The 27747-nt window shown below is 49.2% G+C and overlaps 2 protein-coding genes and 1 long non-coding RNA gene across 8 annotated transcripts in view; 2 read left to right on the forward strand and 1 right to left on the reverse strand.

Moving 5' to 3' along the window:
- The window catches only part of MACROD1 (mono-ADP ribosylhydrolase 1), a 195760-nt gene that overhangs the window by 16789 nt on the left and 151224 nt on the right, over window positions 1-27747 (forward strand). The gene's annotated exons all lie outside the window — the stretch shown is intronic.
- LOC112542304 (uncharacterized) overlaps window positions 5644-27747 on the forward strand; it is a 53745-nt gene continuing 31641 nt past the window's right edge. Inside the window, exon 1 of one of the 2 annotated variants that reach the window (XR_003086109.2) lies at window positions 5644-6167. This is a non-coding gene — a long non-coding RNA (uncharacterized LOC112542304). The remainder of the gene's footprint in view (window positions 6168-27747) is intronic. The other variant, XR_015795550.1, reaches the window with a different exon arrangement.
- On the reverse strand, window positions 10340-27010 carry FLRT1 (fibronectin leucine rich transmembrane protein 1). The gene is made up of 3 exons (XM_088137365.1): window positions 26445-27010; window positions 13685-14034; window positions 10340-12866 (listed from the first exon to the last, which is right to left on the reverse strand). The coding sequence occupies exons 1-3, from the start codon at window positions 26641-26643 to the stop codon at window positions 11187-11189; spliced, it is 2229 nt and encodes a 742-aa protein (XP_087993491.1). The 5' UTR covers window positions 26644-27010; the 3' UTR covers window positions 10340-11186.

Consider the following 27747-nt stretch of genomic DNA (forward strand, 5'->3'; position numbering starts at 1 on the left):
CCAGCTGTGCCTCAGTGTGTGACGAGTCTGTCTTTTCTCGGAGATGGCATTTGGTCGTTCTGGGTTATTAATAGAGCCAGGCCTACTGACTCTGCGTGCCTTTCTTTCTCTTTTTAAATCAAAAGTCCAAACCCAACTCAGGGAGCCCAGATTTTGCAATCTGAATGTGGTGGAGACCCCCCATATCTATATATTTTGTTTTTTGCGTATCTGACCTCTTTCCCAAATTAATACCCATCTTTCTTCCCCCCCTCCCCATGTGTTAGGAACAAGTTTTCTGTCCTTGGTGTTTTTTTTTTTAAAGATTTAAAAAAAGAAATCACATTTCATAGAAGGTTCCAGAAGGGTTGATGTAGGTCAATAAATGTGGGCTTAGAGAGAATAAAGCAATGTTTATAAAAAGCGAGTGGCAATGTGCACTCGCAAGCGCACATTGGCAAGAAAACTGAGGAAGGAAGAGATTGATCTCCCTGATGGATAGGCAGAAGCTGACCAGGATTTGGCCTGGCATTCAAACCAGCTGCAACGTTGCAGTAGGCGTGCGCATGTGGGCAAACTCACCTACCATCTTGGATGTTGCATAATGCTCTTGTGCTGAGGCAAAGTTTATGTTCGGTGAATTACTTTCAGAATGCCGTCCTTTCCCCCATAGATAAGGACGATTAAAGAGCTGGGAGGCCGTTCCAGATTCTCAACCATTACCTCTCCGCGCACATGTACGGTGCTCCACCTGGGTGGGAGAGAGGATTCTCGGCCCCCGATTCTCCAGCTTCACGTATTGCTCTCAGCAGCAATGAAATCTGTTTGGCTCCGGCACAGCGCGAACCCAGCTGGGGTGTCGCTCAACCCCGGCACGGAGGCCCGAGCTGAAACCTCAACTCTGTACGGGCTGCTTCCAGAACCTTGGGCGTGCCTCCCCACCCCTTCGGAAGTTGTCCCTATATTATAATTTTTCAGGTGCCACATTCACTGTTTCAGTTTCGACATCACAGGACACCAAACCCCAGGAAACCAGAAGGGTCGTTCCTGGCCTGGGCTTGCTGTATGCGTCGAAACTGACCGTGCCACTGGATGGCTACTCTGGCAATACGTTTTGGGGTGGCCCCTGCACACTTCATCCCAGAAATTTGGGAGGTAGCTGTGTGTTTTAGGACCAGCTTTTCACCCAGGCCTTTTGTGTGTGAAATGTTGTACCTTTTCCTTTTCTTTCTGCATCCTTCCCATTTAATATTTTTGTACTGTTTTAGCGTAGGGCGTTGTCGTCATGTTTTCCATCCACCATTTTATAATGGGGTGGTAGAAGAAGAGGTATAGAAGGGCATTAGCGGAGGGCAGCTTGCCCACGCCAATCTCACTGAAGTAAACAGGAGCCAAGCAAGGGGGCTTGAAAATACACGGTCTGAAGCTGGTCACCTGCTCCCACCCTCCCGTCCCACCCTGCCCCAGGAGCCGCCATCTCTGCTTCTGGCTCCAGCACCAGGTTGAAATGGACAGTTTCAGAAATTGGCCGGGGATCTCAAAGAGACGTTCCTGGATCACGGTTTCGGGGCTTTGTTCTTGTCATCCATCTTCTGCAGCCCGGCTGACAAACGCCAGCCACAGATGGCTTGGTGGACACACTTAGAGTGTGGATTTTTTTTTAAAAATAAAAACCGCCTTAAGATGCTCAAGGCGATGTGGATGATTTTTGCTTCCCTGTTGTGGTCTTGCTGGTTTGTGCCTGAATTCCAACCGGCCATGTGGGCTGAGACCTTGGAGTCCCCCCCGCCTCCATCTCCCCAGGCCTGGTTTCACCCTTTGCCCTGCTTGTCGTCTCTGCCAGCTGAAAAATGGCACTTCCATCCCCAGGAGAAATCCATTAACCTGTGGGCAAACGCCGGAGCCTGTCTAATGCAGAAGTAATGAGCTCCCGTTTTATGTTAAATTTAGCAGAAACCACTATTACAAGTGACAGAAAATAATTTCCCCTGGGGAATATTATAGGCCAGGAGGCAGGCTTGACTAGCCAGGGAGAAGGCGAGTTTTGTCTCGTCCGGGACAAGATGGGGCACGAGAGCAGGAGGTCCTGGTTCGAATCTTGCCTCTCTCGTGATTTTTAAAAAAATTCAGCTGAGGTCCACTGCCCATCTCCCTTAAAAGGAGGACTCAGCCCAAATTGCAAGAGGACATTGGAGTTTAAGGAGATGTGAAAAAGGACCAGGGCAGAATTTTTTTCTTGCTGAGGAGCTAGACTTCTCTCTGCATGGTTCTATAATTTTATATTAATGGGGGTTACAACAAAGAGCAATCATTACGCCATGCTGGTTAGGAACGATTAAAGCAATAGTTCAGTACTTTTGAAGATATCCAGAAGGGTTGCCCAGCCTAATTTAGCATATTGTGTGAAACCACCTACTTGTGGCATACTCGGAAAACCCTGGTTAAATAGCATGGCTTAAAGTGGTTATGAACCCAGGCATTGTGGTTTGTAAACTAACATTCATGGCGCAGCATGTTGTGTGAATCCAGTCAACTGTCTTTTAGTCATTCATGGTTAAGTAAACCATGGTTTAAAATGTATGAACCAAAGCACTGTGATTTACAAATTCAAGTTTATGGCTCAGTGTATTGTGTCATCCCAGTCAATTATGGCTTATAGAACAAAGTTTGATGTAGCATGGCAGAGGATGGGCTGTTTTGATGTGAACCTTGTCCAAAATAATGAGGGGTCAATCCAGCAACATTTGGATGGTTGCAATTCTCACCAAAGGACCACCTACATTTGCACCTACTCATCTCATGAAACTGGCTGTCAGAATTAAATCTTTTTCTATTTTAGTCCAAGAAAAGAGCAAGAAACAGCCGTTTGCTTTTTTCGTTTGTTTCTTTGTTTATTTTTAATAATTAATTTTTTAAACTTGTACTTTTTTTTGTTTGTTTTTCTATGAAAAACGGAGGGGAGGAAAAAAAGGACTAAGAGAATTTGCGAGACATTCATTTTTGAAACGTTTGAAAATTTTCAAGGCACCTAAAACGAGGAGGAGGAGGAGGCCAAAGGTCAAGCCAAAGAGAGCACTTTGGTTTCTCTGGAGTCAAGAAGGGGGGGAACAACAAAAAAACACCCTTAGTTTGGCGGAGAGAGTTCAGGGTGGAGATTCAGCTTAGGAACCGGTGCAAGAATAGCTGGAACAAGAGGCAGTGGTAGGCGGGACAAGGCTTACATGTCCCGAATTGTCTTTAAACTGATGCTGGCCACTGTGATCCCAGTCAGTGTTTCAAAAGGCTTTCTTAACCTTAGGTTAAATCCTGTGTGGCCATCCATTTTCTCTCTCTCTTTATTGCCGTCTGCATGCTCCAAGCGCCGCTCGAAGGGGCTAAGCCTACTGTTCCCTTCGCCAAAGACCTTTAGCTGTTCTCGAACCATGGATGCTGAGAAAGATGGTGACAGCTTGCTTTCCTTTCCAGTTTCTTGCAAGTTAGGGCACCTGCCTTGACTTGAGTAAGATCGGTGGTGTAAAGAGGAATCAGATCCCTGGGACTTCACAACTAGCTGCATCTTGAGTAGGAACTTCATGTGTTGGTTTCAGAAGCTTACGGGTTGGTCTGTGGGTCTAAAAGGGGAATCTTTCCCAAGCTGGTGCTTCGTGGATGTCCAGGAACTGTGGGAATTGTAGCCCCAGACCCAAAGAGCATTGGGTTGGACAAGGCTTGGATTTTCACCAGGCAATTGCCGGGTATGTGGCAGGGCTGCGCGGAGTTCATGAAGTTGTCTAGGGATGAGAACACATCTGGGGATAATAAGGTGGAGATGGCAGGTGGTTATCTGCCAGGTCCCATTGGGGTTGAGGCCCTTCCAGGGAATTCCTTGAGTGATCCTGTCTTGGGGAAATTGGTTTCGGCAACCGGCAAACACCTACCCACAAGGGTAGAATTCAGCAAACTAGCAATCAGGACTGGTCTGTGCAGGCGTTCTGGACAAAATTGGGTTAGTCCCATCTGCGTTGGAGAGCATCTCCAGCTGTTGCTTGGCGTTCTCTAGCGTTCCCTTTTCCTTTCTCAACCTGACCCTGGAGCTCTGTGAGTTGAAGTCTTGCCCATCCAGAGGCCACCCTGTTGGAGAAGCCCGCTTGGCAGGATTACAGCCAGCATGCCTTGATGTGCCCCTCTGTAGTCAAGAGAGGCTGCTTTGATCCAGAGGCGAAAGATCATCAGCCCTCTGCCCCATTCACCAGTCCTGGCTGCTCAGGAAGCCTTTTCCACCAGGAAGCAAAAGCGTCTTTCATTCTCTTGGTTCCTTTTTGCTGTCTCCTCCATCTCAAAGTCACCACCTGAACCATGTTGGGAGCTGGGGTTGCATGGTCAGGTCTGTAGGCGAGGCCCCCTATTCAGTTTCTGGCATCTCCAGTCCAAAGAGACTTAAGAACAACGTGGTTCCCTTGGAAGATGCTTTCCATCATCAAAGGCACCAGTTGGACCAGTGGTCTGAGTCACACAGATCAGCCTGACATCTGAGTCCCTCATCTCAATATCCAGAAGTGCCCTGGGGGAAGATCTGCCACTCCCCTCCACCAAGGGAGCCTTTGGCATTCTGAACCAGGTTAATAGGGGGGAGGCTGCCCAATCAAGACCAGGGCAGACCCATTTCCAAAATATAGAGGATCTCGGGCCAACTAGGAAGGTTTGTCTACAAGGGGATATCCGTGCTACAGGGTAGGCTAGAAACAGGAAGTCTGCATGGGGCATTCACGGGGAGCCTGTGTCCTTCCAGATGTGGGCTGATGTGGCAGTAGCCCCAGCTGGTATGGCCATTGTAGCATAATTGTAGTTCCCCCCCCCCCACAGTGGGAAGGACACCGGTTCCCCAACCCACCTGGGCCAAATTAAATCTCAAGACAGCCTAGTGGTACATTATAGGCCAGACTGGATTTGTGTGGTGCCAGGCATACTGAGTTTTGCACGAGGATTTGAGACGCGATCTATAGATAACAAAGGTTTCCTACATATCTCTCTGTCTTTTTCTAGAAAAGGCAAGTTTCTAGTCCTTGGTGCCGCAGCCCTGCTATTTTAAGAACTCGCCCGTATACATTTCCCTGATCGGCAAAGCCACCTTGGTGCTTATCCTGAGCCTTTCCAAAAAAAAAAAACTGTTTCCTGAATGGTTCCAGCAGCTTTTCTGTAGAGGTAGGCTGACAGGAGCCAGGGGTTGGCAAGAAGGATGTGCTAGAGAAGCAAAATGCAACGGAGGTGCCATTTAAAAACGCCACCTGGCCATTTGTCAAGCAGACCGTTCATCCCGTGCCAAAGGTTGATGCGGCAAGACTGAAATATCATTGGAACAGAGACATTTTAGGCTGCCTGTAGAGTGGCGATAAGACCATTGCCAAGGACGAACAGGAACACACAGCAGCCTGGGACGGACTTCTCCAACCTGTTGCCCTCCAGGGATTGGAGTTTTAGTGTCCATCATCCCCAGCACTAAGTGGGCATTTGAGAGGATTGGGATGATCTAGGCCAGGGTTTCTCAACCTTATCAACTTTAAGAGGTGTGGACTTCAACTCCCAGAATTCCCCTGCCTGGGGAATTCTGGGAGTTGAAGTCCACACCTCTTAAAGTTGATAAGGTTGAGAAACCCTGGCCTAGATTATTATTTTTTAACTGGCAAGTCATCCATCATAACCTAGCTCATTGCCATCCAACAGGATCGTCCCTATTGGAACCACCACCATTTTTTTTTAAGGTGGAGGACCCTTTGGTGGACAGACGTCACATTTCCTATTTTTGGAGCATCAACAATCAGCGGGTGGAGCGACATTGCAAAGAGGGAGGGAGAACATTTTATGAGGACTTGCTGGACCCCCGTTTTCTTTTGAAACTAGGTTTTCCAACAGTATTTGGGGTTTTTCGTTGTTGGTAAAGAAGGTGGAAGAAAGGAGTCTCCTGCTATGGTGAGTTGGGATATGAACCGTTGAACACAAAAGTCGAAATGGAAAAGGGGGCCCAGGAGCAAGCTTTTCCAGCTTTGTCTCTTCCAAAAATGTTATCTTAGAGAAGCAGGTGGCAACTGACGAGCAAGGCAAAATGTGTGTGTGTGTGTGTGCGCACACGAGTCAATTGTGTACCCTTTCACTAAGCAAGTGGGAAGCCTAAAATAGCTGCCTGGTTTGACAGGGATGGACAGGACAAGTTGGTGAGTGTGCAATTGGGAGTTTCTGAAATATTCAGATTGCAATGGGGGGGGCCTTTTCTTTTAATAAAGCGCGCCCCTGTCCCGGCCCACCTACCCTCTCCTTTTGATTTCCTGCCTGCCTTGTGCTCTCACAATTCCTCTGGGTACCACTGGTTCAGTTCCGCATTTCTAAATAAAAGTTTGGCGGGGGGGGGTTGTTTGTTGTTCCCCACCTCCATGCATCTGCTCAGCCACATCTGCTGCAAACGGGTAGAAACGCAAGTTTTCCTTCCCCTGGGTGCCCATGGCCTCCCTCTAGCTTTCTGTTTTAAAAAAGCTCTCCTAAAAACAAAAACTTTTACAAGCTGAGCTGCAAATTGCTTGTTACTGTAAACGCCACGCGCATGCAAGCAAACCAGCGCCCGTCAAGTCACTTGAATTAATGAGAGATGGGGAGAGGCGGGATGCTTGTGTTTTTTGGGGGGGGGGATGTTTTTTAATTTTATTTCTGCTTTGCATTGTGCTAAACGCAGACCTCCCTGAGAACCCGCTCGCATTTGTGAAGTGCTGTATACGGAGTTAAGCACTTAATAAAATTACACTTCACAGGAGGCGAGACTGACACGTTGGGTCCAGGGCCCAGATTGTGTAAAGCGACGTTTAGTGGATAAATATTAGCTAGCCTGGAGCAATTTCTTCTCCCCAACCTTGTTTGTGTTTTCCTTACTGATGGTGTTTAATAGGAAGAAAACAAGGCACCTACCCACCCGGCCGGCTTCTCTTTCAATAGACTTCCGTGGCGCCTTCATCTTCACCCGCCCCCCGCTGGTTCTTTCGGTGTGCTGCTAATGAAGTGCATAAATTTTGCATACTGAAAACCAAAGTGTTGGGGTTGGGTTGTTAGAGAAAGGTGGGTTGATTGGCAGAGCGCCTAATGAACGGTAGATCTGGAGCTACGGGTGTCTGTCTCTAAAGCAGTGTTTCTCAACCTCAACAAGTTTGAGACATGCGGACTTCAACTCCCAGAATTCCCCAGCCAGCATGCTGGCTGGGGAATTCTGGGAGTTGAAGTCCACACATCTTAAAGTGGCCAAGGTTGAGAAGCACTGCTTTAGAAGGAGACCAGGAACACTCAGTATGTTCCAGAAATACAATCTGTTGCATTTTGACGGGTGTCCACTTGTAGCCTTCAGAAGGCAAACGGTTCGGGTCTACCAATACTAGGGCGTTTCGCCATTCCGGTGGCTGTTCCCACAAGCAGGGCATTCCAAACTTGCCCACCCATGTTGGTACAGCATTGGCAGTAACACACAGCTGTCGTGATTAGGAACCACTGGTGGTGGTCTTCACGTTTTCGTTGCATCCCCTTTGAACATCAATGGCTACCACACTATTTCCAAATAGCGGATTCAATAAATAGCTTGTCCTTTTTCAGAAGGATGGACAGGTTTGGAATTCTGCCAGTCTTTTGGGAAGACTGTCCCACAGGTCCCCCCAACTAGAAGTCAACGCTAGCCAAGTTCTTCCACCCCACCTCTTCTAGGCCTCTCCAGGATGGGCTCGGCTATGCTGGCTTGTTATTGTCCTTTTGCTGAGCTGAGCTTTCTTGTAAACTAAGATGATGGTAGAGGCCTCCCTTGACTTTGCAGGCAACTAGTAGTTTTTATCTATTCTTTTTTTAAAGGCTCGATGGGAACGCTGGGCATCAAGCTAGATGTTTGCAGGAGGAACTTCCTGGATAGCTTGAGCATCCTGTATTAAAAGCTACCAGGAGCACATCAAGTCCTAGTTGCACATAGAGCATTGCAAATTGAGAGTGGAAACCAATTTAACCGTCAGCTAAGGCTGCGTTGGGACCATTCCTCCTTTTATGAAAGCAGGCAAATGGTGATCTAGGGAGACGGGGCAGCGCTCCTTGAGGAGCAGATGGGCACAAATGCTTGTTCTGCCATTTCAGCAGCGATCAGTTGGATGTTTATGGGGTTTTCCTCTCCTCCTCTCCGTGTCACTTTGTTTTGTCACATGCTGCTTAACATTTTTGTGTTTCCTCTCCCCCCAGAACAGTTGTCACTATTTGGGAAGATCAGCCTGTCAGAGAGGCCCTGTTGGCAAGCAGAGGAGAATTCTCAGGGAAGATTTCTCTCAAACACCGGGTTTATTGCCTTGCTCCCCAGTTAGCTAGTTAATTCCATTTACTGCCATTCACAGAAATTTAAGGAGGATTGAAAAGCTGCAGTCTTGTATTCATGGAAAGGCATGCCCCCCCCCAAAAGATGCACAACAATGCATGCAAAGCTGTGTATTAAATGACCCCTTAATTGGATTTACTGGGGTGGATATTTGTTTGGGGAATGTAGCTATTTTAGACCCACCTTTCCCAACCTGGTTAGATGCCATCTTGTATGAACCCTGACCAAGTAGGACATGGAGTCAAATCATCCAGGAAAGGCTGATGGGACCTTCAACCAGAGTCTGCTTGGAAATGGCTTTGCAGGGCCTGGGGTTTTTTTTTCAATCATTTCTAGTAGAAAAATAAGCAAGTCAAGCGTTTGGCAGGATACAGCTATTTTCACTTCAACGTTGGTGAATCTCAGGCTGGAAAGTTTATTACGGCTTTGCCTATCCAAGGGGCCTTTGATTTCAATGGGAATCATTTGCGTTTTCACCTGCCAAGGATCATTTATGCTTTGCCTGATTTTTTTCAAGGGGGGGGGAGATAGAGGAAGAATTCTTTTTCATTGAGACTGTAGTGGTCATTTGTCTTTGGTCCAAGATAGCCTTCTCCAAATTTGTTTCTCTCAATCTGTCCTTTCCAATGGAGTCCAAGGGTACATCCCACCCCACTGCAGTCTGTACTAGCTACTGATCAGCCACTCCTAACCTTCTGGATATGCTGGAATGCATCTCAAGAATTTGGTCACAAGAGCTGTGAATGGCAGGAATTCACATCTTAAATATCTGGAGATACCAGGTCAGGAAAGGCCATCTTGGGGCTTAGTCAGAACCAAAGTGTGCAGAGCTGATCCTCTATTGACTCAGACCAGTAGTCTATCATGCTTGGCTTTGCACGCTCTTCGTCACGGCTCCTGGCCTTCTCTGCACAAATAAAATGTTCTCCTGGCAATGCTAGAGACCAAACTCAAGAATCTTACAGATGCAGTGTGTAAGGATGCATATGGCCATTTGCTTCTCAAAGGTCAGCCCATCAGCAGTACACAATCCAACAGTTCAAGCCAGTGTTCAAGTAGTTTGTCCTACCTCAACATTGACAATGGCAACTGTTTACAGATACTCTGAATCTTGAGTTGTTCTTAGCCAATTACTCTCAACTTCACCAATTCCAGCGTGATCCTCCGCATCTTCTTTTCCACTGCCCCTCCATTATGGAACAGCTTTCCCGCCACCAAGATAGCCAGTTTGAATCTAACTGGCTTTTAGGCCTCCTGATCAACTGGAGGGCGTCTCTTTTGCTGCTGTATTCTGCACTTTTGAGTCCCTGGATTTGCTCTGGAGAAAAACAAGCCCTGCACTGAGTCAGTGAGAGGTCCAAATTGAGTGGTACAACTGAGAAGATTGCAGCCCACCATCCATGTGTGGTTGCCACTTGCCTGAACTGCCACAGGCTTGTCTGCTTATGCTCCTAACATGGGGATGCAAAGGCAGGAAGACCTTGGAAGGAGAAGAACATGGATGATGAGGCTGCAGTTTTGGCTTTGCTGGAATGAAGACACCGGACCTTGCACTGAGGTGACCTGGAGGGCATGCCTCCAGGACTGGCACCTATCAGAATCCCTAGATCTATAGTTGGGACTTTTAAATTCTCCCCAAATTAGTGAATACTGAGGTAAGCAGAACACAGCTTTGAACCATCCTGGGAAATGTGCAATGAGAACAACCTAGCTGGTCTTCTGAGCTGATGCAAAAGGCTTGAACCAAAATCACACTTTCTCTCCCCTTCCTTAACATCTCAAAACCATTCACACTCCATATGTGAACCTGAGATTCATTGGGATTTCAGAGCCCCCACTATGGAAGGTTTGATTATCTTGCTGGTTGGAAGACGCTGGCCTGTCCCATCTTCACATCAGTTTTTTTTTTTTTTGCTAAAAAGACAAGAGCTACATGGTGAGTTATTCCTATGAAGAGAATAATCTTGAATAATTGTCCCAAGGGATAGATGGGTGAGGAGGAGGTAACCAAATGGAGATCTTTATCACCAAAGCTGCATTGACCAGAAAAACACAGTGAGAAGATTCTCAAGTTGTGACAAAGACTGACTTTTCAGAACCCAAAAAAAGAAAAACGGGGGGAACCCCCCCCAAACTGTATTGTTCCTCAATTTTGCACAATAAATCAAGAACCTGTAAGGAAAGCAGAATTATGGGGTGCAAAACAAAAACGGGAACTATATTCCCACACATCCTCCAGGAAAGTTGAGAGTTTAACCATCAGGAAAGACGTGTTGATTTTTCTTTCTTTCTTTTTTTATAATCTAACCCCTGAACAAAATAGAAGATTTACAAAGGAAGAAAGATAAACAGGTAGCATTTTTGATTCTCAGTTTCATTTTTGCCTTCCTCTAGATCTTCCCTGTCCCCTTCCACCCTCATAGGGGAAAGCCAACAAGCCCAATAAACCAAACGTTCATCCATGATTGTTTCTCCCCACCGCTTTTTTTAAATCTGGCATATTAAATATAAATTATGTCTTTTGTCCCCTCCATATCTACTTTTCAAAACTTTGTGTGTATGCGTGTGGGTTGTTTTTCCCCTACAAAATAGGTTGGTCTGTAAAATTCGCTTCCCCTCCCCTCCCCTTTGTTCCACCTGGTTCTGCTTGGAAAATAGTCCATGTTTTGCCATTTCTTTTCCTTCTCGGCAAAATGAAACCACCAAACAAAATAACCGATCCAAACCAAAACGTGTTTGCGTGTGTGTGTGTGCGCATGTGTGCGAGATTGGGGAGGGGGTAAAAACGGGGAAGTGTTGAATGTGGGCGCGGGGCAACAGGATGCATCTGGAAGGAGGGGAGAAATTTGCATCATGTATATGAGTAGTCTATATCTGGAATGCCCCCCTCTCTATACCCCCGAGTTGTGCCGTAGCCAATAGTGTGGGTACTTTTGTAAAGACTGGTTCCGTTGGAAGGGAATATGGTATGGATGACGTACTCTTCCTTGGCCCGGTGAGGGTTGATAGGGAGCATCTGCAAGCCAGGCCCTCGGATCTCCAGGATGGAGTTATCTTTCTTAGTGCCCGATTCCATGTAGTCGTCCTTCTTCCGGCTGCCTCGCTCTCGCGTCAGCAGCTCTCCGGTCCGGTGGACGTACCAGCAAATGGCGGCCAAGACCAGAAAGAGGAAGACCAGGGCCACGGCGCCACCGATGATCCCTGCCAGGGGCAACCCAGCCATGGGGTCGAGGTTTTGCTCGTGGTTGAGGGTGGTGGTGGGACTGTACACGTCGGCTGTCTCGGCCTTGGCGCACACGGGGGTCTCATCAGGCATGTAGGTGTTGCCCGTTTCCATGGTAACCATGCAGATGATGTAGGTGGACTTGGGCTCCAGGGCGGTCAGGAGGTACTCCGTCTTGTCGCCTTGCACCAGCGTCTCAGTGATGGAGCCGACCGCTGGGCTGTGCCCCAGGCGCAACCAGCTGAGGCGGAAGGAGGCCGCTGGGAGGGCCGCTTTCCAGCTGATGTGGATGCTGTCGGCGGTGAGTGGCTTGACGTTAAGGACCAGCGTTTTGGCTCCCGATCCGGTTGCCATTGGATAGTCAACATTAGAATCGGGCAGCTGGATGCCCGGGCGCTTGGCTTTGAGGGTGAAGAGGGAGCCCTGTGGGGTGGTGACAGCTGCGTTGCTGGCAGTTGTCTTGGCTGCTGCCGCTGAGTTGCTCTGTGGGCCGACTTCAAAGCACTCGTCCATCTCGTTGGTGATGTCCTTGATGGCCATACCCCTGACCTTGTCCGGCCCTTGGCACATCAGTCCTCTCACGTTGACCACTGCAGCTCGGGCCTTGACCCAGTCCCTCAGCCACATGAGATTACAGCCGCAGTACCACGGGTTGTTCCTTAGCAGGAGCTGGGAGAGGCTGTCCAGGTCATCAAAGAGGCCCTTGGGCAAGGTGGTCAAATTGTTGTTGGAGAGGTCGAGCTTCTCCAGTTCCCTCATCTTGGAAAGGGTGTTGTACGGGATGTGGCTGATTGCGTTGTCCTGCAGGTACAGCTTCTGCAGGTGGGCGCTGGGCAGGTTGAGAGGTGGGGCTGCCAGGGAGTTGCGCACCAGCGAGAGCTCGCTGAGGTTCTGCAGGCGGCTGAAAGTATCATCCGCGATGCGCTGATTGGCGAGGAGGTTGCCGTCCAGCACCAAACGCCGCAAGCTGTTGAGGCCTTTGAAGGCGTGGAGGGGGATGGTGGAGATGCGATTGTCATCCAGGCGCAGCTCCTCCAGAGTGCGGGGCAGCCCGGAAGGGATACTGCTGAGATGATTGCGGGAGAGAAAAAGCAGCTTGAGGCGGGTGCTGTCAGCGAAGGCGTCGTCTTCGATGCTGACGGTGGAGACGGAATTGTCGTCCAAGTGGAGCTTCTCCAGAAGAGGGATCCTGGCCAGGGAGTCCCGGGCAATGGTACGGACGTTGTTGTCCTGGAGGTGCAGCTCTTTCAGCGAGCGCGGCAGGTTGATGGGGAATTCATCCAGGTCATTTTCATAGAGGTAGATGACCTGCCAGGAATCAGATGAATAGCACATTCAGCACGGCAGAAATGGAGGAGGAAATAGGGTACCCAATTTAGAAAGCAGAGTTAGTGTTCTTGAAATAGAACGAGGTGGGGTTCTAGATTGCCCAAGGCTAACCGGCTTTTAGAAATAAAATTTGGGGAAGGACAAAGAGGAAGGCCTTTAATCTTCTGTCGTGCCCCTCCTAAGAATGGGTCCCAAAGGGCAACAGAATTCTCTGCACGCAGAAATTTCAGTCTTCTGCCTAAAAAAATCACCATTCCTTCCCCCTAAAAGCGGGGGGATCTAAAATGAGGATATTCTAACATCTCTTTGATCTATTTGTGCAGAATCAAAATCTACAACTCTGCTGGTTTAGCTCAGAGCCCCATTTGCTGGATCACACGCCTCTCACCAGTCCTGCCATCAATGGTTTTCTTTTGGTTCAACGTGCTGTGTGGACCTAGCCTTGTGGTTACAAACTCTGGTGTATGGCCTAACATAACACGCAAACCCAGCCCACTGTGCCTTCCTGAAGAAACTGTAGTTAAACCATGGCTGAGTAGGTGGCATGAACCTAGGCACTCTACCTGAAGGAATGAACCAAAATATACCCCAGCATCTCTCAGGTGTCTTGGGGCTGTGTGCTTGATGGGAGTGTGATTCTAATCCCGGTGCCATTCGGCGGTTATACCCCAGGAGCGAACCCTGGATTATTCCATTGGTGTATTTTAAAAAAGAGACTCGTCTTGAACAGGAGAGAAACTTAAGTGTCATTGGCCCAAAACCTCCTTTTCCAGCTAGTCCCCTCTCGTTCGGCTCACCTGCACGTTGAGCTTCTTCTTCAAGCTAGAAGGGATCCCTGCGTTGTTGATCTGGTTGTTCTGCAGATAGAGCGTGGTGGCATCGTCTGGGATGTCAGCTGGGATGGACGTGAGGCCCCGGTCATTGCAGTAGATGAAACCGTTGTCACACCGGCAGACCGAAGGGCAGGTAGTGCTGTCGATCACTTCACTCAAAAAGGCCACCAGCCCATAGCAGAGGAAGATCCAGTCGCGCAGGTCCATGGCGGCTGCAGTGGTCACCACAGTGGCGGTCACCACGGCGGCTGTTGGCGAAGCAGTCGCCATGGTGCCCGGAGTCCTTGGCCGTCCCAGGGTGAAGCCTCTTGAACCTGCGGAAGGTGTAAGCATGTATTTTTAGCCTAGACTGTTGTCTTCACTCTTACCGTGAGGTCTCAGGGAAGATGAAGAACAACAGTTTCTAATGCTTCTCTCCACCGCTCAACTGAGCATCTGAATCTCTGGCCGGGTTCACACGTTGTGCTAAGACACCCTGTGCTTGGGTGAACCCAGGCCCTGAGACTGTAGGGTTTGATGCAAGGTATGAACCAATCTCATTTCAGGAAATTCACTGAACCATTATTAAACCATGGCTTGGCGTGATGCAAGCACCCAGGCCCTTCCTTCATCTAATACTGTCAGGTCAAGATTAAATTCAACCCAGGTTCAGCTACAAAATCCATTTCCCAAGTCAGCATATGTAAACCGAGAGGGGAAAATCTTTGGTTTTCCACCAGAGCGCCAGCTTGATTTACTTTTCAGACTTGTTCTAATTCTGAGTTAGCGCCACTTCTATCCAATCCCCACACTCTGCGCTCATTATTCTGTGTTGGTAGAAAAGGGCAGTTGCTTTTTGTATTTCCAGATGCCTCTTTCAACGCCGCAGAAATTCAACAGTGCTCATGCATCTGGGCTAAACTTTGTGCAGAAATTTATAGCATATCCTCTGTGATTTATGCCATTTCAGGCTGCAAGGCAGAAATTTCGTCATTGCTGTACACCCTCTCTCTTCCCATCCGATATTCCCTGAATGTGGAAATTTTACTGTAGCAGGGAGGTGGATCAGATGGAGGAGGAATCCTTTCCATTCAAGGCTAGACTTCCATAGGAATGGGATTTTCTTTCGTCACCTGGGGAAGGGTGCCCAGGCGTTCGTTCCCCCCTCCCCCCTGCATTCAATTTGATGCAAGATTATTTCTGCTTGCTTGGATTGTCTTTGACACGCAGTGTGTCTGTCTCGCTGCCCTTTTAGGTACAGCTGGAACAAAGGTGCACTGATTTCGTAAATGCTAACAACTGGCACGCATCGCAAGACAATAGGCGTAATTGGAACCTGTGTCTGCCTGCCATCTTGTTCACCCTGTTAAGTGCCAAGCCTCCCAGGGTCCCTGAACACCTTTTAAGACAGCTTACTTAGCATTAATGTCTCAATTGGGGGGTGTAATTGGGTTTTAATCAGAGCTGTCCCTCCCTCTACCCACGAAAGGGTGAGCAAACCTCCTCTATGCTTTAAGCTCCCCAAATTAGCTGGGAGCTCTTGAGGCCATCTTGTGAAGCCTTGTCCAACCTGTCCATTTCTATCTATCTATCTATCTATCTATCTATCTATCTATCTATCTATCTATCTATCTATCTATCTATCTATCTATCTATCTATTTGTATGCCACCCATCTCCCCCCAACGGGTGACTCTGGGCGGCTCAGTTAAAATCAAAAACCCCATCAACAATTAAAAATACCCCTAAGGAATTAAAATACATTAATCCGTTAAAAATCAAGTATAAAAAACAAACCCTGTACATAAATTTCTATATGGGTTGGACTCCAAGTCCTGTCACCCCTAGCCAGTATGATGGGGGAACTGGAGCCCAACTCATCAGGAGGGCATCTGATTTTTATATGCATTATTCCCCCCCCCCCCGTTTGCTCACTCTCCGACATGTGGTTGCTTTCCACCTGTGGCAAATGGGTAATACAAGGGTGCATGAGCAATCAGATATTTGTTCATCTTCGTCACCAAAGGAACCAGAAGTTTTAATCATGGAAGCCCACCAATCCTGACGGAATAATATTATTACAAAAGGGGGAAAAGATTTCCACCCTTAAAAAAAAAAAAAAAGTTGCCATAGAGCAGTATTTCTCAACCTCAGCAACTTTAAGATGTGTGGACTTCAACTCCCAGAATTCCCCAGCTAGGTCCACGCATCTTAAAGTTGCTGAGGTTGAGAAACACTGGTCTATAAGAATTCTGGTGGTCACAGAGGTGGGAAAGGAGCATCAAGTATAAAGCGCACTCATGTGCTCACGTTGTATTGCACTTGCAGGATTTAAGCCTGCCTAATTCTCCCAAATGTCACCCTTAATGGTTTTCCAAATCTGACATCCCCCATCGTTATTTCTCTTAAACATCCCAAAAGGTCTGGATGCTGGGGTGGGGAAAAAGCAACCTTCCACCGTGCCTACTCTTTGCAAGCGGTAAAACCCCAAATGCAAGAAACGGGAGCGATTGAGCAGCTGTCAGAAGTCTTGGGCTCAAGTGGCTGAGCATAAAATCCACCGGTCACCTTGCCCAACCCCAACCCCATCTGGCCAAGTGCACGCCAGGGGGCTTGGGGCCCAAACAGCTGGACTTTCTTCGAATCTCGTTGAGGGACTTGAGTTCTCAAATGATAACACAGGTAGCACTGACGGTGACCAAACATTTGCACAGTAGCAAGGCGAGATGGACAGGAGGAACGTTGGATAAGAGGGGCAGTCACGACATGACTGCCTCACTGGGGGCTGCATTTTCCATCTCACCCTCCCCCAAATCTTCTGAATCTGGCATTCTATAAAAACACAAGGAAGGAGCGAGCACATCACACCTGGAGCACAGGCTTCCTCTTCCCCACTCAAAGGATCGGTTCCTAACTAAGATCTTAGCAGACAATGTTGGGCTGATGGGAAAAAGAATGGGAAGTGGTCTTGCACCCCCCATGGAAGTGACTTGTTATTTTTCCAAGCATCTTTTGCTCCTCCCCTCCTCCCTGGGGCTAATAAGCTGTTGCTTGCGCCTTTTGTGTCTATGAGTGCAATTTTTAAGGAAAGATACTGACTCCTAAAAAGCGCTGTCTCCTAGGGAGAAGTGCAGAATGAAATCTCTGGGCCTTTTCTGGTTCTAGCTGCTTGGGGTGATCAGAGTGGGCCCAGAGTAATAGCAATTTGGAGCGTCTTTGCTGCTGTTCCGTGGTTCACCCTCCTTCCTTCAACTCCCTCCTTGACTTCAGCCGGCTTTCCAAGCTCCTGCCCCAGCCTGCCCTCTCTTGCACCTTCCTTCCTCCTCCCCAGCGAGACAATCTTCCTCTGCCCGTCCTTCCTTCTGGCGCGAATCATTTGTCCTGCTTATCCAAGCCGGGCGCGCTCTCGTGTGAAAAGCTGGCAGCTCCTGTTCCAGGATTTTAAGCTTTACAAGGTTCCTGTGCATCCCTTTTAACCTCAGCTGAGTTAAATTCTTCCCGGTGTTATTTTTTACAAGGCCCTTTTCATGGAAGATTTGAGTCGGCAAGCTGTCTTGCTTGGGCTGGTGCCTATTAAATTGCTGGAAACCACTCGCTCGCTTTGACTTCATTACAGCATGCATACAATTCCTCCATAAATTGCACATTCCCTTTTCCTTCCTCTCACCATCTATTTTTCCCCTCTGCCCCACCTTCTCTCCCCTCCCACCAGCGTTTTTCTATCTCCCACTTGCTGCTGCTGTTGCTTTCTGGGGGCCGTGTTATCCATTACGGGATATAAATTCTTTATGGTCCAGTATTTTGTGGTGTCAAATGAAAGAGACCCAACCAGGCATGGTTTTCAATCTCGAACTAACTGCTGCAGCAGATCCAGCTACAATCAGCCCCCCTGCGAGATCACAGTGCCTGCTTTAAAACTTCCCAAATTGCAGTAAATCAGCCTAACCCCCCCCCCCTTATCAGAGCGATTCAGATTATACCTCCCAGAATTCCAGATGGGGTTGGAATCTGAATCTGGGAATCTTTAGATCCACATCCCGCCTGGGCTCCCACAGCAGGCTTAGGATGATTGGAATTATTCTGGGTTCTCGGTTTGAACAATAAGTATGAAAGAGTCTGGAGTCGTACATGAAGACACCCCCATCAAAACCAACCCAGCTTTGCATATGCTCAGATGGCGCTTCTTAAGCCCTGTAACTTGCCCTTGTTTAGAATAATGTGGAAACGTGGCCTATCCCACACTAGTCCTTCCGTATTTCCACGCAGAGTGTTTTTCCAAAGTCTTTGCAAAGAAGCTTTTAAACTCTTTTCTCGTGCAGTGCCTGGTTTTTCCCCTCAGAATGATCTCAACTACTGTATGCCTATCAGTTCAAGACAGTTGTCTGTCACAAAAGGATATGCAGGGGTGGTTCCCCCGATCCCAAATCAGGAACATTAAATAAATTCTGCAAGTCAGCACAATGCCATTCTTCAGTGCTCCACAGATTTGGCTACTGTTCTGATATGGGTCAGTGGTGCGTGCCATGTCTCCCCCCCCCCCGCATTACTCAGAGATGAAAGGAAAGGAAATGAATGAAAAATGACTGTTTTGGGGGGATGGGGGAGAAGGGGACGTTATTTCATAGGACGGCGACTGTGACAGCAGGTCTGTATTGCTTCAAGGGGAATAAATGTATTTTTAAGAAAGGGGTACATGAAGCGCACTGACAAATTACTGCTCTCTCACACGCGTGCTCCTCCAGCAACCTCTGGGGAATTAATCGGTACGAAGTTCTCTTCGACATGGGTGCCAATTATGCAGCGAGACTTTTCGAGCTGATTAAAACTAGCAAAATGCCTGTTGCTATGATGGGGGGGGGGATGTGTGATGGCAGCGTGCAGCCAGCGAGAGAGATTCTTTGGTTGTAACGACCTTCTGGGGGGCTGAAATCCGGGGTGCAGCCCTTGAGTTGTACCTTTAAATGTGATCCCCATTAAGGGGAGGAAGAATCCAATAAATGGGGTGCAATCTTACTGTCTGTAGATAAGCCATCATCCATTCTAAAACTTTTGTGCCCGTAAATTTCAATGTGTTTTTATCCTGGCCACAGCTATTACTTTCTTCTTTCCCTGCTGCTTTTTTGGGAGGCAGCTACCAAAGTCACCACTCCAAAGCAGCCCCCACCCCCTCCAATGCTCATCTTTATTTAGGATAACATGGCATCTTCCAGATGTCTGTCTTGGGCATCAGATCCCATCGCTCCACGTAAAAGCAAACCATGGCTTGGTTCAAGTCCCTCTGCTCCCTGAAACTAAATGCAGTTGCTGGTCGGATCCCATAGTGCATTAAGCCTTTGTTTAACCGGGGTTTACTGTGCAAACCACAACTGGCTGAGATGGCACCACAGCACATCAAGCTGAAACCAAACAAAGAATGTGATGGTTTAACACAGTGTTTCTCAACCTTAGCAACTTTAAGACAGATGGACTTCAACTCCCAGAATTCCCCAGCCAGCATGCTAGCTGGGGAATTCTGGGAGTTGAAGTCCACCTGTCTTAAAGTTGCTAAGGTTGAGAAACACTGGTTTAACATGACATAAGAACCCAGCTTCAGCCTTAACCATCAGCCACAGCCTTTCCTTCTTCCCTTCCCCCTGCATTTTAATTACCTTACGTGATGAAGGGAGCCTGAAAACTAATTGATTCAATGTTTACTTCCCCTAATAATGGCTTGAGTCACAAATTCAGCATGCTCAGAAATGGAAGGCAGGGTTCCCACTTTGCAAGTCAAATAAACAAAATATGGTTGGAGCTGCTCGGCTCCAACTGAGCTCCTAGCAGGTGCAAGGAAGCAGCGTGCCGCAGGAATCTGATTCGCTCCTCCAAATTTGCAGGGCTAAACATGGAGAACGGACCACCCTGCCTCTCTGCTGCCCCGCCCCCTCATCTGCATATCCCCACCCCTGCGTTCTGCCTCTTGGCGTGATGTCAAACGTGTGATTGGCACCAAATTCAGTAGGGAGCAGGCCCAGTGGGGTGGGGGCGGGGGGTGAAGAGAGAGGATTTATTTCAGATGAGTCTATTCTGAATGTTTAAAATAACACATTTCTGGCAAGTATTCCTTTGGGTCCCAATTGGTATGCATTAATTCACTTCTGTCTACTATCTGGTTATTTTTGCATTCTGCAGACTCGCTTCTGTTATCTGATCCTTTGCTTTAGCTGGCTTGGCACTCCAGTATTAGACATGCAATCCGCATCCCAGCTTCGGTGGGTTGCTCCAGATTGGCCACCCTGCCCGCTTCTGAATTTCGCCTGCCCCATCCAGCCCTTGGTTCTGACCCTTCTTCTCTGCCCCGCAATTCTGGCTTTTTCTTTGAAGCTGGCTTGCTAAACTTGCAGGCCATCAAGAGAACTAAGAACTGAGCCTATTAGATTAAAAATATTATTCAAAACAATGGTATATACGATCAGACCCTTTGTGAAAAGGTTAGCCCCTGCCTGCTTTTCTGCAAATCTGCTTCCCTTACAATGCAAGGGGTCTGTCTATGCCCTCCCCAAGTACTTTAAAAAGAAAGGACAAAGAATGGGGCAGGGCAAATGGTTTTGTCTTCTCTCTCTTTCTCTCCCCCACCGCCTTAAAAATGATTAAGGCTGTGTTTCCCAGCCAAGCAACCTCCAAATGTGTGGACTCCAACTTCCAGAGTTCCTCAGCCAGCCCAGCCATTGCTGAGAATTGTGGGAATTGAAGTCCACACATCTGGAAAGTTGCTCAAGTTGGGAATGTTGAAGACAGAATAAATACATCTCGAAAAAAGACATAGCAAATACAAAAGAATAACGCGTGCAAACTTATAACTGTAACGCAAGATCCTGGCATTTCTGTTTCTTTCCCACCCTGAAACCTACCAAGCTCAGCGTAGATAAATACATGTATTGTTTTTTGAATTTAGTTAACAATAGAATAAGTTACTAGAGAGCACTCAGGCCTGATACAGTAATGTAGTTTCTGCTTTTATCAAACCAAGAAAAACTACGCTAACTTTGAGCTGCTAAAGTGCTTACAAGTGCATGCTGGGGCATATCCCTTGCTCATTTTCCAGAGTTGGAGGGAGGAGGGAGCCAGAAACCGCCCCCCAAATCTCCAGAACTGGGAAACATGTCTCTGCAAAGCCGGCTGTGCTCCAGCTTGTATTGGTGATGGAAGTGAACGGTACGCTTGAACGTGGAGTGGAAAGAGAAGATTTAGTGATGGTGGGCGAGTCCTGCTCTAAACTGGAGGATTTCTAAGCAGCAGTGGCCGTCAGTGGTTTAGGGCAGGGTTCCTCAACCTTGGCAACTTGAAGATGTGTGGACTTCAACTCCCAGAATTCCCCAGCCAGCAAGGTTGAAGTCCACACATCTTCAAGTCGCCAAGGTTAAGAACCCTGGTTTAGGGAAGGTCTGAACTTCTTGTCAAGGTGTCTGTGGCTGGACCAAAGAGGGACTCAGCCCTACGCTCCGGAAGCAACATTTCTGTTGCTGCTGCTAGCATGAAGAGCGGGGTACGCTGACTCTGGCAATGAGAAAGGCGGTCCAGATGTGCATAGAAGCACAGCTGCTTAACCGGACCCATATACTCTCAAATGGGCAAAGATGGATGTCTTTCGAGGAGCAGAAGGAAAGGGCAGCCTACCGGCCTTGGCGTCTCCATGCGAGGGGAAGGATACCCTTGGGTTAGAGGCCCCCGTGAGAACACACAGTCCTGGCGTGGAGGGGGTGATGAAAGATCTTACACCATCTTTCATCATTAGCCAAGCTGGTTGAAGGATACCTGGGGGGCCCTGGATCCCTTCTCCTGCTCTCCTTTCCCGGTGCGCTCGCTGCCGTACAAAGGGGAGTGGAAGAAACACAGGTTCCCTTGCTTGCATGGATTGCATCAGGAGGGGAGGGCAGTGACGGGGAGAAGGGGCTGAATTTTTCTTGGCCATCGAAGCACCGGCAGGCCCAACAGCTGGCGACAGCTGTCATACAGCGGGAAGGACTCTGATAAATCACACAAGCCCAGGAGGGCAGATGTGCTGGCCTCTCCTGCCTGCGATAAACGAGACTCAGAGGCTGAAACGGACAGGAGAGCAGGAAGGTGGATCGCTCCCAATTCTGCACCCAGCACTCCTGTTTGTAATAGGCAACTGGCTTGTCCGCTGGACAAGCAGGAGGCGGGATGAGACAGGAAGCCTCAAGCCGAGGAATGTAGCGGTATCTCGGGTTACGAACGCCTCTGCTTACGAATTTTTCGGGTTGCGACCAACTCGAGATGCAATCAGAGTCACGGAACGGATTAAGCTCGTAACCCGAGGTACCACTGTAGTTCAGCCACAAGGCTGGGGATGGCTATTTTGAAAAAGACTCAGTTGACTTATAAGTGGCCTGCATGATGTGGCCGTCAGTAGAATCCATTAGCGCTCAGATGCCAAGCGCCGGGTGACGCATTCTCTGACATCAGAGCAGCTCAGTCAATGGCAGCCCAGCTTCTCTGCCACCCCAGCCACATACCCACACCTAACAAGCTATAGGCAAAACCGCTGAATAAAGAAGCGAGGCTTCTTCTCGTAGAGGTGGGGTGTTTTTGTATTACTCAGGGTGGGAGTGCCCAGTGAAGAGGCAAGGAACGAACCAAAATGAATAAAGATGCCATAATGCCAGCCTTGGAGCAACCGAGATTTCCATCTACACATGTGTGTATCTTTGGTGGTGTTTTTTGGTTGGTGTTGCTGTTTTTTAAAAAGCTCGTAAAATTAGGATGATGAAATCTCCCTCTCTACAACTTGATAGCAATTCTTTTTCATCCTGGGAAAACGGTGTTGCACTGATGTCCAGCTGTTGTCACTGCAGAAGAGGCCGATCAGATGTAAACTACTAATGTTATTTTTCCCAGAAGGAGTCGCCTTCCATCTGCTTCAAGGGGGCGGAGGGGGGTTGTTTGTGTGTGTTTCTGTGCAGAGCGCCAAGCGGCCTGTTTTTTTGTTCTTTTTCAGAAAATTGCCCCTCTCCCACTGCTTGAAAGAGATCCTTCTAATCTCCCCTTTCATTCTAGGGTGCAAGAGGCCATTTAATTAAGGTGTTCGGTGCTGGGCTTCAGACTGACAAAAGGATGCGTGGAATTAATATGACGGAAGCCCTTGACGCGTGAACTGGCCATTCGCTTGAGAAAAAAGGTTATCGTTAGACAGGCGCTGTTCGTCAGGCTACCTGAACCAGAGCAGCATATGAAGATTTGCCCCATAGTCCTGCACATAGTGAATTGAATGAGGACTAGCTCTCACAGAGCAGATCCATGGCTGAGAAGGGCCATTTAGCAAGTTTCCTGGAAGCATCTAGTTGTCCTCAGTTGGAAAGATGGCCTGGATCAGTGTTTTTCCAACTTGGCGACTTTAAGAGGGGTGGACTTCAACTCCCAGAATTCCCCAGCCAGCATGGGTGGCTGGGGAATTCTGGGAGTTGAAATCCACCCCTCTTAAAGTCGCCAAGTTGGAAAAACACTGGCCTAGAGGGACCTCTGGTCTGATTCAAGGAGGCAGCTTATACGTTCTTCTGCAGGAGAGGTCTACCAAAGGTGGCAGGCCTGGTATAGTTCCAGGCATTAGTTGCAGAAGGACAAAGACCAAGACGGCCAGTGTTTTCCTACCCCGTAAGAACAGCTTTCCAAAGGCCAGGAATCCTTGGAGAGAGGGAGCAAAGTTTATTTTGGCTTCTGATGACCCTGTTTACGATGCCTCCAGATAAATAAACAGCTCATCAAAACGGGCTAGCAACATCCAGCCTTCTCAGATGCTGGAAAGAATAACTTAGCAATGCAAGGGAAGGGATGGAAATAACATCTCCACGCTGAGCAGAACTTTTCCGATCCGTTCCGTCCACCCTCCCCTGCCAAAATCTCTGCTGGGGTCTTTCACCTGCCTAATAATTCATAACGCTGTCCACAACTCCCAACTGGTAAACCGGGAGGGGGGAAGAGACTGGCTTAAAAAAAAACCTTGTTTAAACATTAACATTGGAGCGCTTGCAGCTTTAAGGGTTCCATCACTCTTGCTTCTTTCAAAGCAAAGACTGTTAGTTGAGCAAAAGAAAGAAAAGTAAATGTGGGGTGTTGAACACAAAACTTTCCTCTTTTTTTTTGTGGAAAGGACGGGCCTTCTACTATAAAGAGCCCTGGAGCAAGGCCCCTTTTGAATTACAACCCCCGGGGATCCAGCACGGTTCCCATGGCTTGCTTTCACGGCACTTCACTGAACAAGCCACAGTAGCCTGGCTCACCCATGGCAAGAGGTCATGGTTTGCGCCTCTCGAAGAAACTGTTGGCAGTCAGCACCAAACTTAATTAGCAAAGCATAATGGCTGGAGGGCAGACTCTGCATCAAGCCACGTTGTGGCTTAGCAGCATGTGTGAACCCGGCTTCCCACTGAGTGAGACAGGTTGCACCAGCCAGCATAGAATAGTCCTGGAGTGGACGTGGGTGGATTTATCCCAGCAAGGAGGTCATTTTAGAAACTTGAAGCATTTTGCAAACAGAGGGGAGTCTAGCAGATGTGAGCTACAGTGCCCCAGATGGGAATCTGACCAGATTCCCTTACATCAGCTTTCTACCCCTCAGCACTGGGGCCAACCACCACAGCGTTGCAAGGAATTCTGGGAGTGGCCTTCCCAATTACCTGTAGGGCCCTGGGTGGGGGAAGCAAGAGTAAAACCAGCCCGATCAGCAGGACTCCGAGCTCAATTCCCCCCAAGCAAGATGGATCGCCCAGAGTCTGAGATCCGGTCTTGTGGGCTCCAACCGGAGCGAAGCTGACCCTACAGCATGTGGGAGAGCTGCTCCGCAAAACGGGGGAGTGGAATTGTTTTTACATTTATCTCTGCTCAGCGGCTTGCCTTAAAACTGCGATGGTGGAAAACTTGGGATATAAATAACTACCATTTTTTAATCTTAATGGGAAGTGCTATAATTCCTCGGAGGATCACCTCCTTTGCATGCTAAAGGTTTCAGGTTCCATCTGCACCTTCTCCTCGTACAGCCCCGGCCATCCTTAAGGATGAGAAACCCGCGGTCCTCCCCTTGTGGTGAACTACGTCTCCCAGAATCCCTCACCACCGGCTCAGTTTCTTGGCCCAAGCCAGCATGGATTAGATTAGTTAAATAAAACAAGGGATTAAATCGAAGATTTAAACAGTCAAAGCATTAATATTAGAAGAGATAGTCATCAACAGCTTTGATAGTAACACTGATTACTCAAGAACAAGGCCAATGTTATTGTTTCACAATAACCACAAACTTGGGGGGGGGTGTAAAAAAAGCAGCTCTCCGATTTTTATTCCTTCCTAACTCCATATAGTATACATAATGACTGCATAGCTTTTGGGGGGTAAAAGACAAAAGATAAATCTACGAAAGAAACAAAGCAAGTTTCTGCAATCCTGGGGCAAGGATTGGGAGAATCCTGGGTTGGAAAGTAAAGACCTGTTGCAACTAGAAAATGAGTCGTCTTATTTAAAAAATAATAGTTATGGGAATGCACGGAGGGGAGATGTCAACAAGTCATCGTTTGGAGCTTGGATTAGTCCCAGCAAAATGCCAGGGAAATGGCAAGCGTTGGAGTTCTGCAGGACTCTTCATTCTGCCACCTCAACGGCTGAAGAGTTCTGCAGAATCCCCAGATCCCTCTTTTGTGGCATTTGGGCAGGAACTAATCAAAATACCCCCCCCAAATCACACACCCCCCATGTTTTGTGGGGTGTGGATTCCTGAATCCACACCCCACCCCAGAAGGGTGTTTCAAAGGACGCGTGTTCTTTCTATTTAAAAACGATGGAACAGTGAAGTCCCCCAAACCAGTGAAGTCCCCCAAACCGTATAAACTTTCCAAGTTGGATCACCCAGAAATGGATTTTAGCTCTCCCCCCTCCGAGGCCAACAGAGACACCTTTGTTTTTCCTGTATGCTAAGTTAGGTGGAGTGATATGTTATTGCCAAGAAAAAGAAGGGGGGGGGGAATCCTTGAGTGCAGGCATGCAGTTTTTCCAATCCAATTCCTGCCTCCTCCCAAGCAGAAGAAAGTTCTGGCAGAGGGGTTTTGAAGCAAGGTGTGACTCACCTTTTCTTGAAACTCCCCCAGGAATTCCCGACCTCCTTTCGAGGAACCCCCCCCCCCCGTGTCTTTTTCCAGGGCACTTCCCAACCGGCCCCAGTCTTTTTCCCGTGTCACCAAAGGGCGACCTCATCCCAGTCAGCCAGGCATTTGGGACAAGATGGGACAACGCCCCCCTTTTCTGCTTTTTCTCTTAACTGGCCCTTTCCACTCTCTTCCCCCCCCCCCCCCCATTGATGGAGGAGCCGTGCGCTCTGCCTGGCCCTCGCCCCAGGAAAAGCCCACGCGCGCAGAGCCGAAAGATGAACGCCCGCCCCTCTTTTGGCCGGACCCAAACACGGGCAGAGGTAGACTGCCTCCGTCCAAGGAAGCTCGCGCTCGTTCTGGCGGACCAGGGGGCCAAGCCTGCCCCGAGAGAAGCCGGCCTCGCCGCCTCCAACCGGCGGTCCAGCCCGCTCGGCGCCCTGTTTGCAGGAGCGGCTAGGAGGATAACCCGTGTCTGGGCGTGCGTGTGGACGGGTCGGGGAGGAACGGTTTGGCCCAGGGTTGGAGCCGATCGGGGGCGAGCCGAAGGCCTGGGTCCGCGCGCCCCCTCCTCTCCCCTCGCAAACTTTTTCCTCCCCGCCTCGCCTGGGCATGACTTACCGCGCCTGGGCATCGCCGCCTCCGGCTCCTCGGACGGCCGAGCGGTTGCGCGGCGGCGCCCGGCTCGCTCTCCAACTGCCGGGGTGGCTTCCGCCCCGCCGCCCGGCTCGAGGGCCGGGAAGAGCGAGCCAGCCAGCGGGCGCCCTCCGAGCCCGGGCGATCGCCACCCGCGAGCGCCTAGCACCGCTTCTCCCGGCATGGCCAGGCCATGCTGCCGCCGCCGCCGCCGCGCACGAGTCGCCCTGCGCCGCCGCCTCTCCGCTCGCCTTGCGGCGCTCCCCTCCCTCCTCGGCCGCCGCCGCCGCCGCCGCCGCCTCGGATTCGCCCCTTCTCGCCGGGGGCCGCCGCGCAATCGGGGGCGCAGGAGCGAGGGCTGCGTGCGGGTGTCTGTGCGCGCGCGCCGTGCAAAACGCCAGTCGCAGGCGGAGGAGGCGGAGGGCAAAACCGGCGAGGCTGGAGGAGGAGGAGGCGGCGCTACGGAGCAACCCTGACGGCGGGGGAGCGTCTCTTCCCCCCCAAAAAAGTCCTTAAATCTTGCGGTGTTGCTCAAGATGCTCCCCCCCCTCCGCCGCCCCAGTTGCTTCCCTTCCTCCCCGAGGCAAACCCGAAACCTCGTAGTGGCTTATTGGGAGCTTCGCGGGTGCAAGGCTACGCTGCTGCTCGTCCCCCCCCCCCTTCCAAAATTAGAGTATTGCGATGCCGTGGTTTGAGGATGGCCAGGCGGGAACTGTGCGGGAGGCTGGGGGCGTGCAAGGCTGGGGCGCAGGGGCATCCTAAAGTATGGTTCAGGATTCGACAGATTCCTCGTTTGCCTTCTAGTAGCAATTCAGCTTGAACAACTCCTCCAAGGGTTGTGTGCCCCCAACCCAGCTGGACTCAAATGGATAGTGTAGTTTGAGCCAGGCGCTTCTGTCTGGTGGCTGAGGTTTACCTGTCCGACCCCAGCACGCTACAACCTGGCCACTGGGTTGGCTTAACTTGGGTTCTGCCTGTTGTGAGAACCTCACCCAAGAGATATTTCAGCACTGTATTTATTTGTGAGGAAGAGAGAACGAAGACATGAACCTCTCCAGGGGGAGGCTGCACAGGGGAAAAAAATCCCTTTTCTGTCTCTGCTACCTACCCTCTTAAAAGAACCGGTTCATGCTGGTTTTAAAGGTAAAAATCCAGTTTATGCTGTGGGAATGCAGGATATCTCTCATTGCCTTGGGTCAGCATGTTGTGAGAAGTGGGGAGGGAGGGATTAAATGAGTGTTCTGCCCCCAAGCTTCTTGCCAACTTAAATATACCTAGTTATACCTAA

The sequence above is a fragment of the Python bivittatus genome, unplaced genomic scaffold, assembly GCF_059951505.1.
Source record: "Python bivittatus isolate LINGU-HERP-01145 unplaced genomic scaffold, Pbiv_v1 ctg000180_np1212, whole genome shotgun sequence".
In the NCBI taxonomy this organism is placed as follows: domain Eukaryota; kingdom Metazoa; phylum Chordata; class Lepidosauria; order Squamata; family Pythonidae; genus Python; species Python bivittatus.

Coding starts and splice junctions, on each gene's coding strand:
- FLRT1 (XM_088137365.1), bottom strand. CDS start 26,643: ATGCCGGGAGAAGCGGTGCTAGGCGCTCGCGGGTGGCGATCGCCCGGG. Junction 14,035..26,444: donor GGCGGCGATGCCCAGGCGCG/GTAAGTCATGCC, acceptor CACCTTCCGCAG/GTTCAAGAGGCTTCACCCTG. Junction 12,867..13,684: donor AGAAGAAGCTCAACGTGCAG/GTGAGCCGAACG, acceptor GATTCCTGGCAG/GTCATCTACCTCTATGAAAA.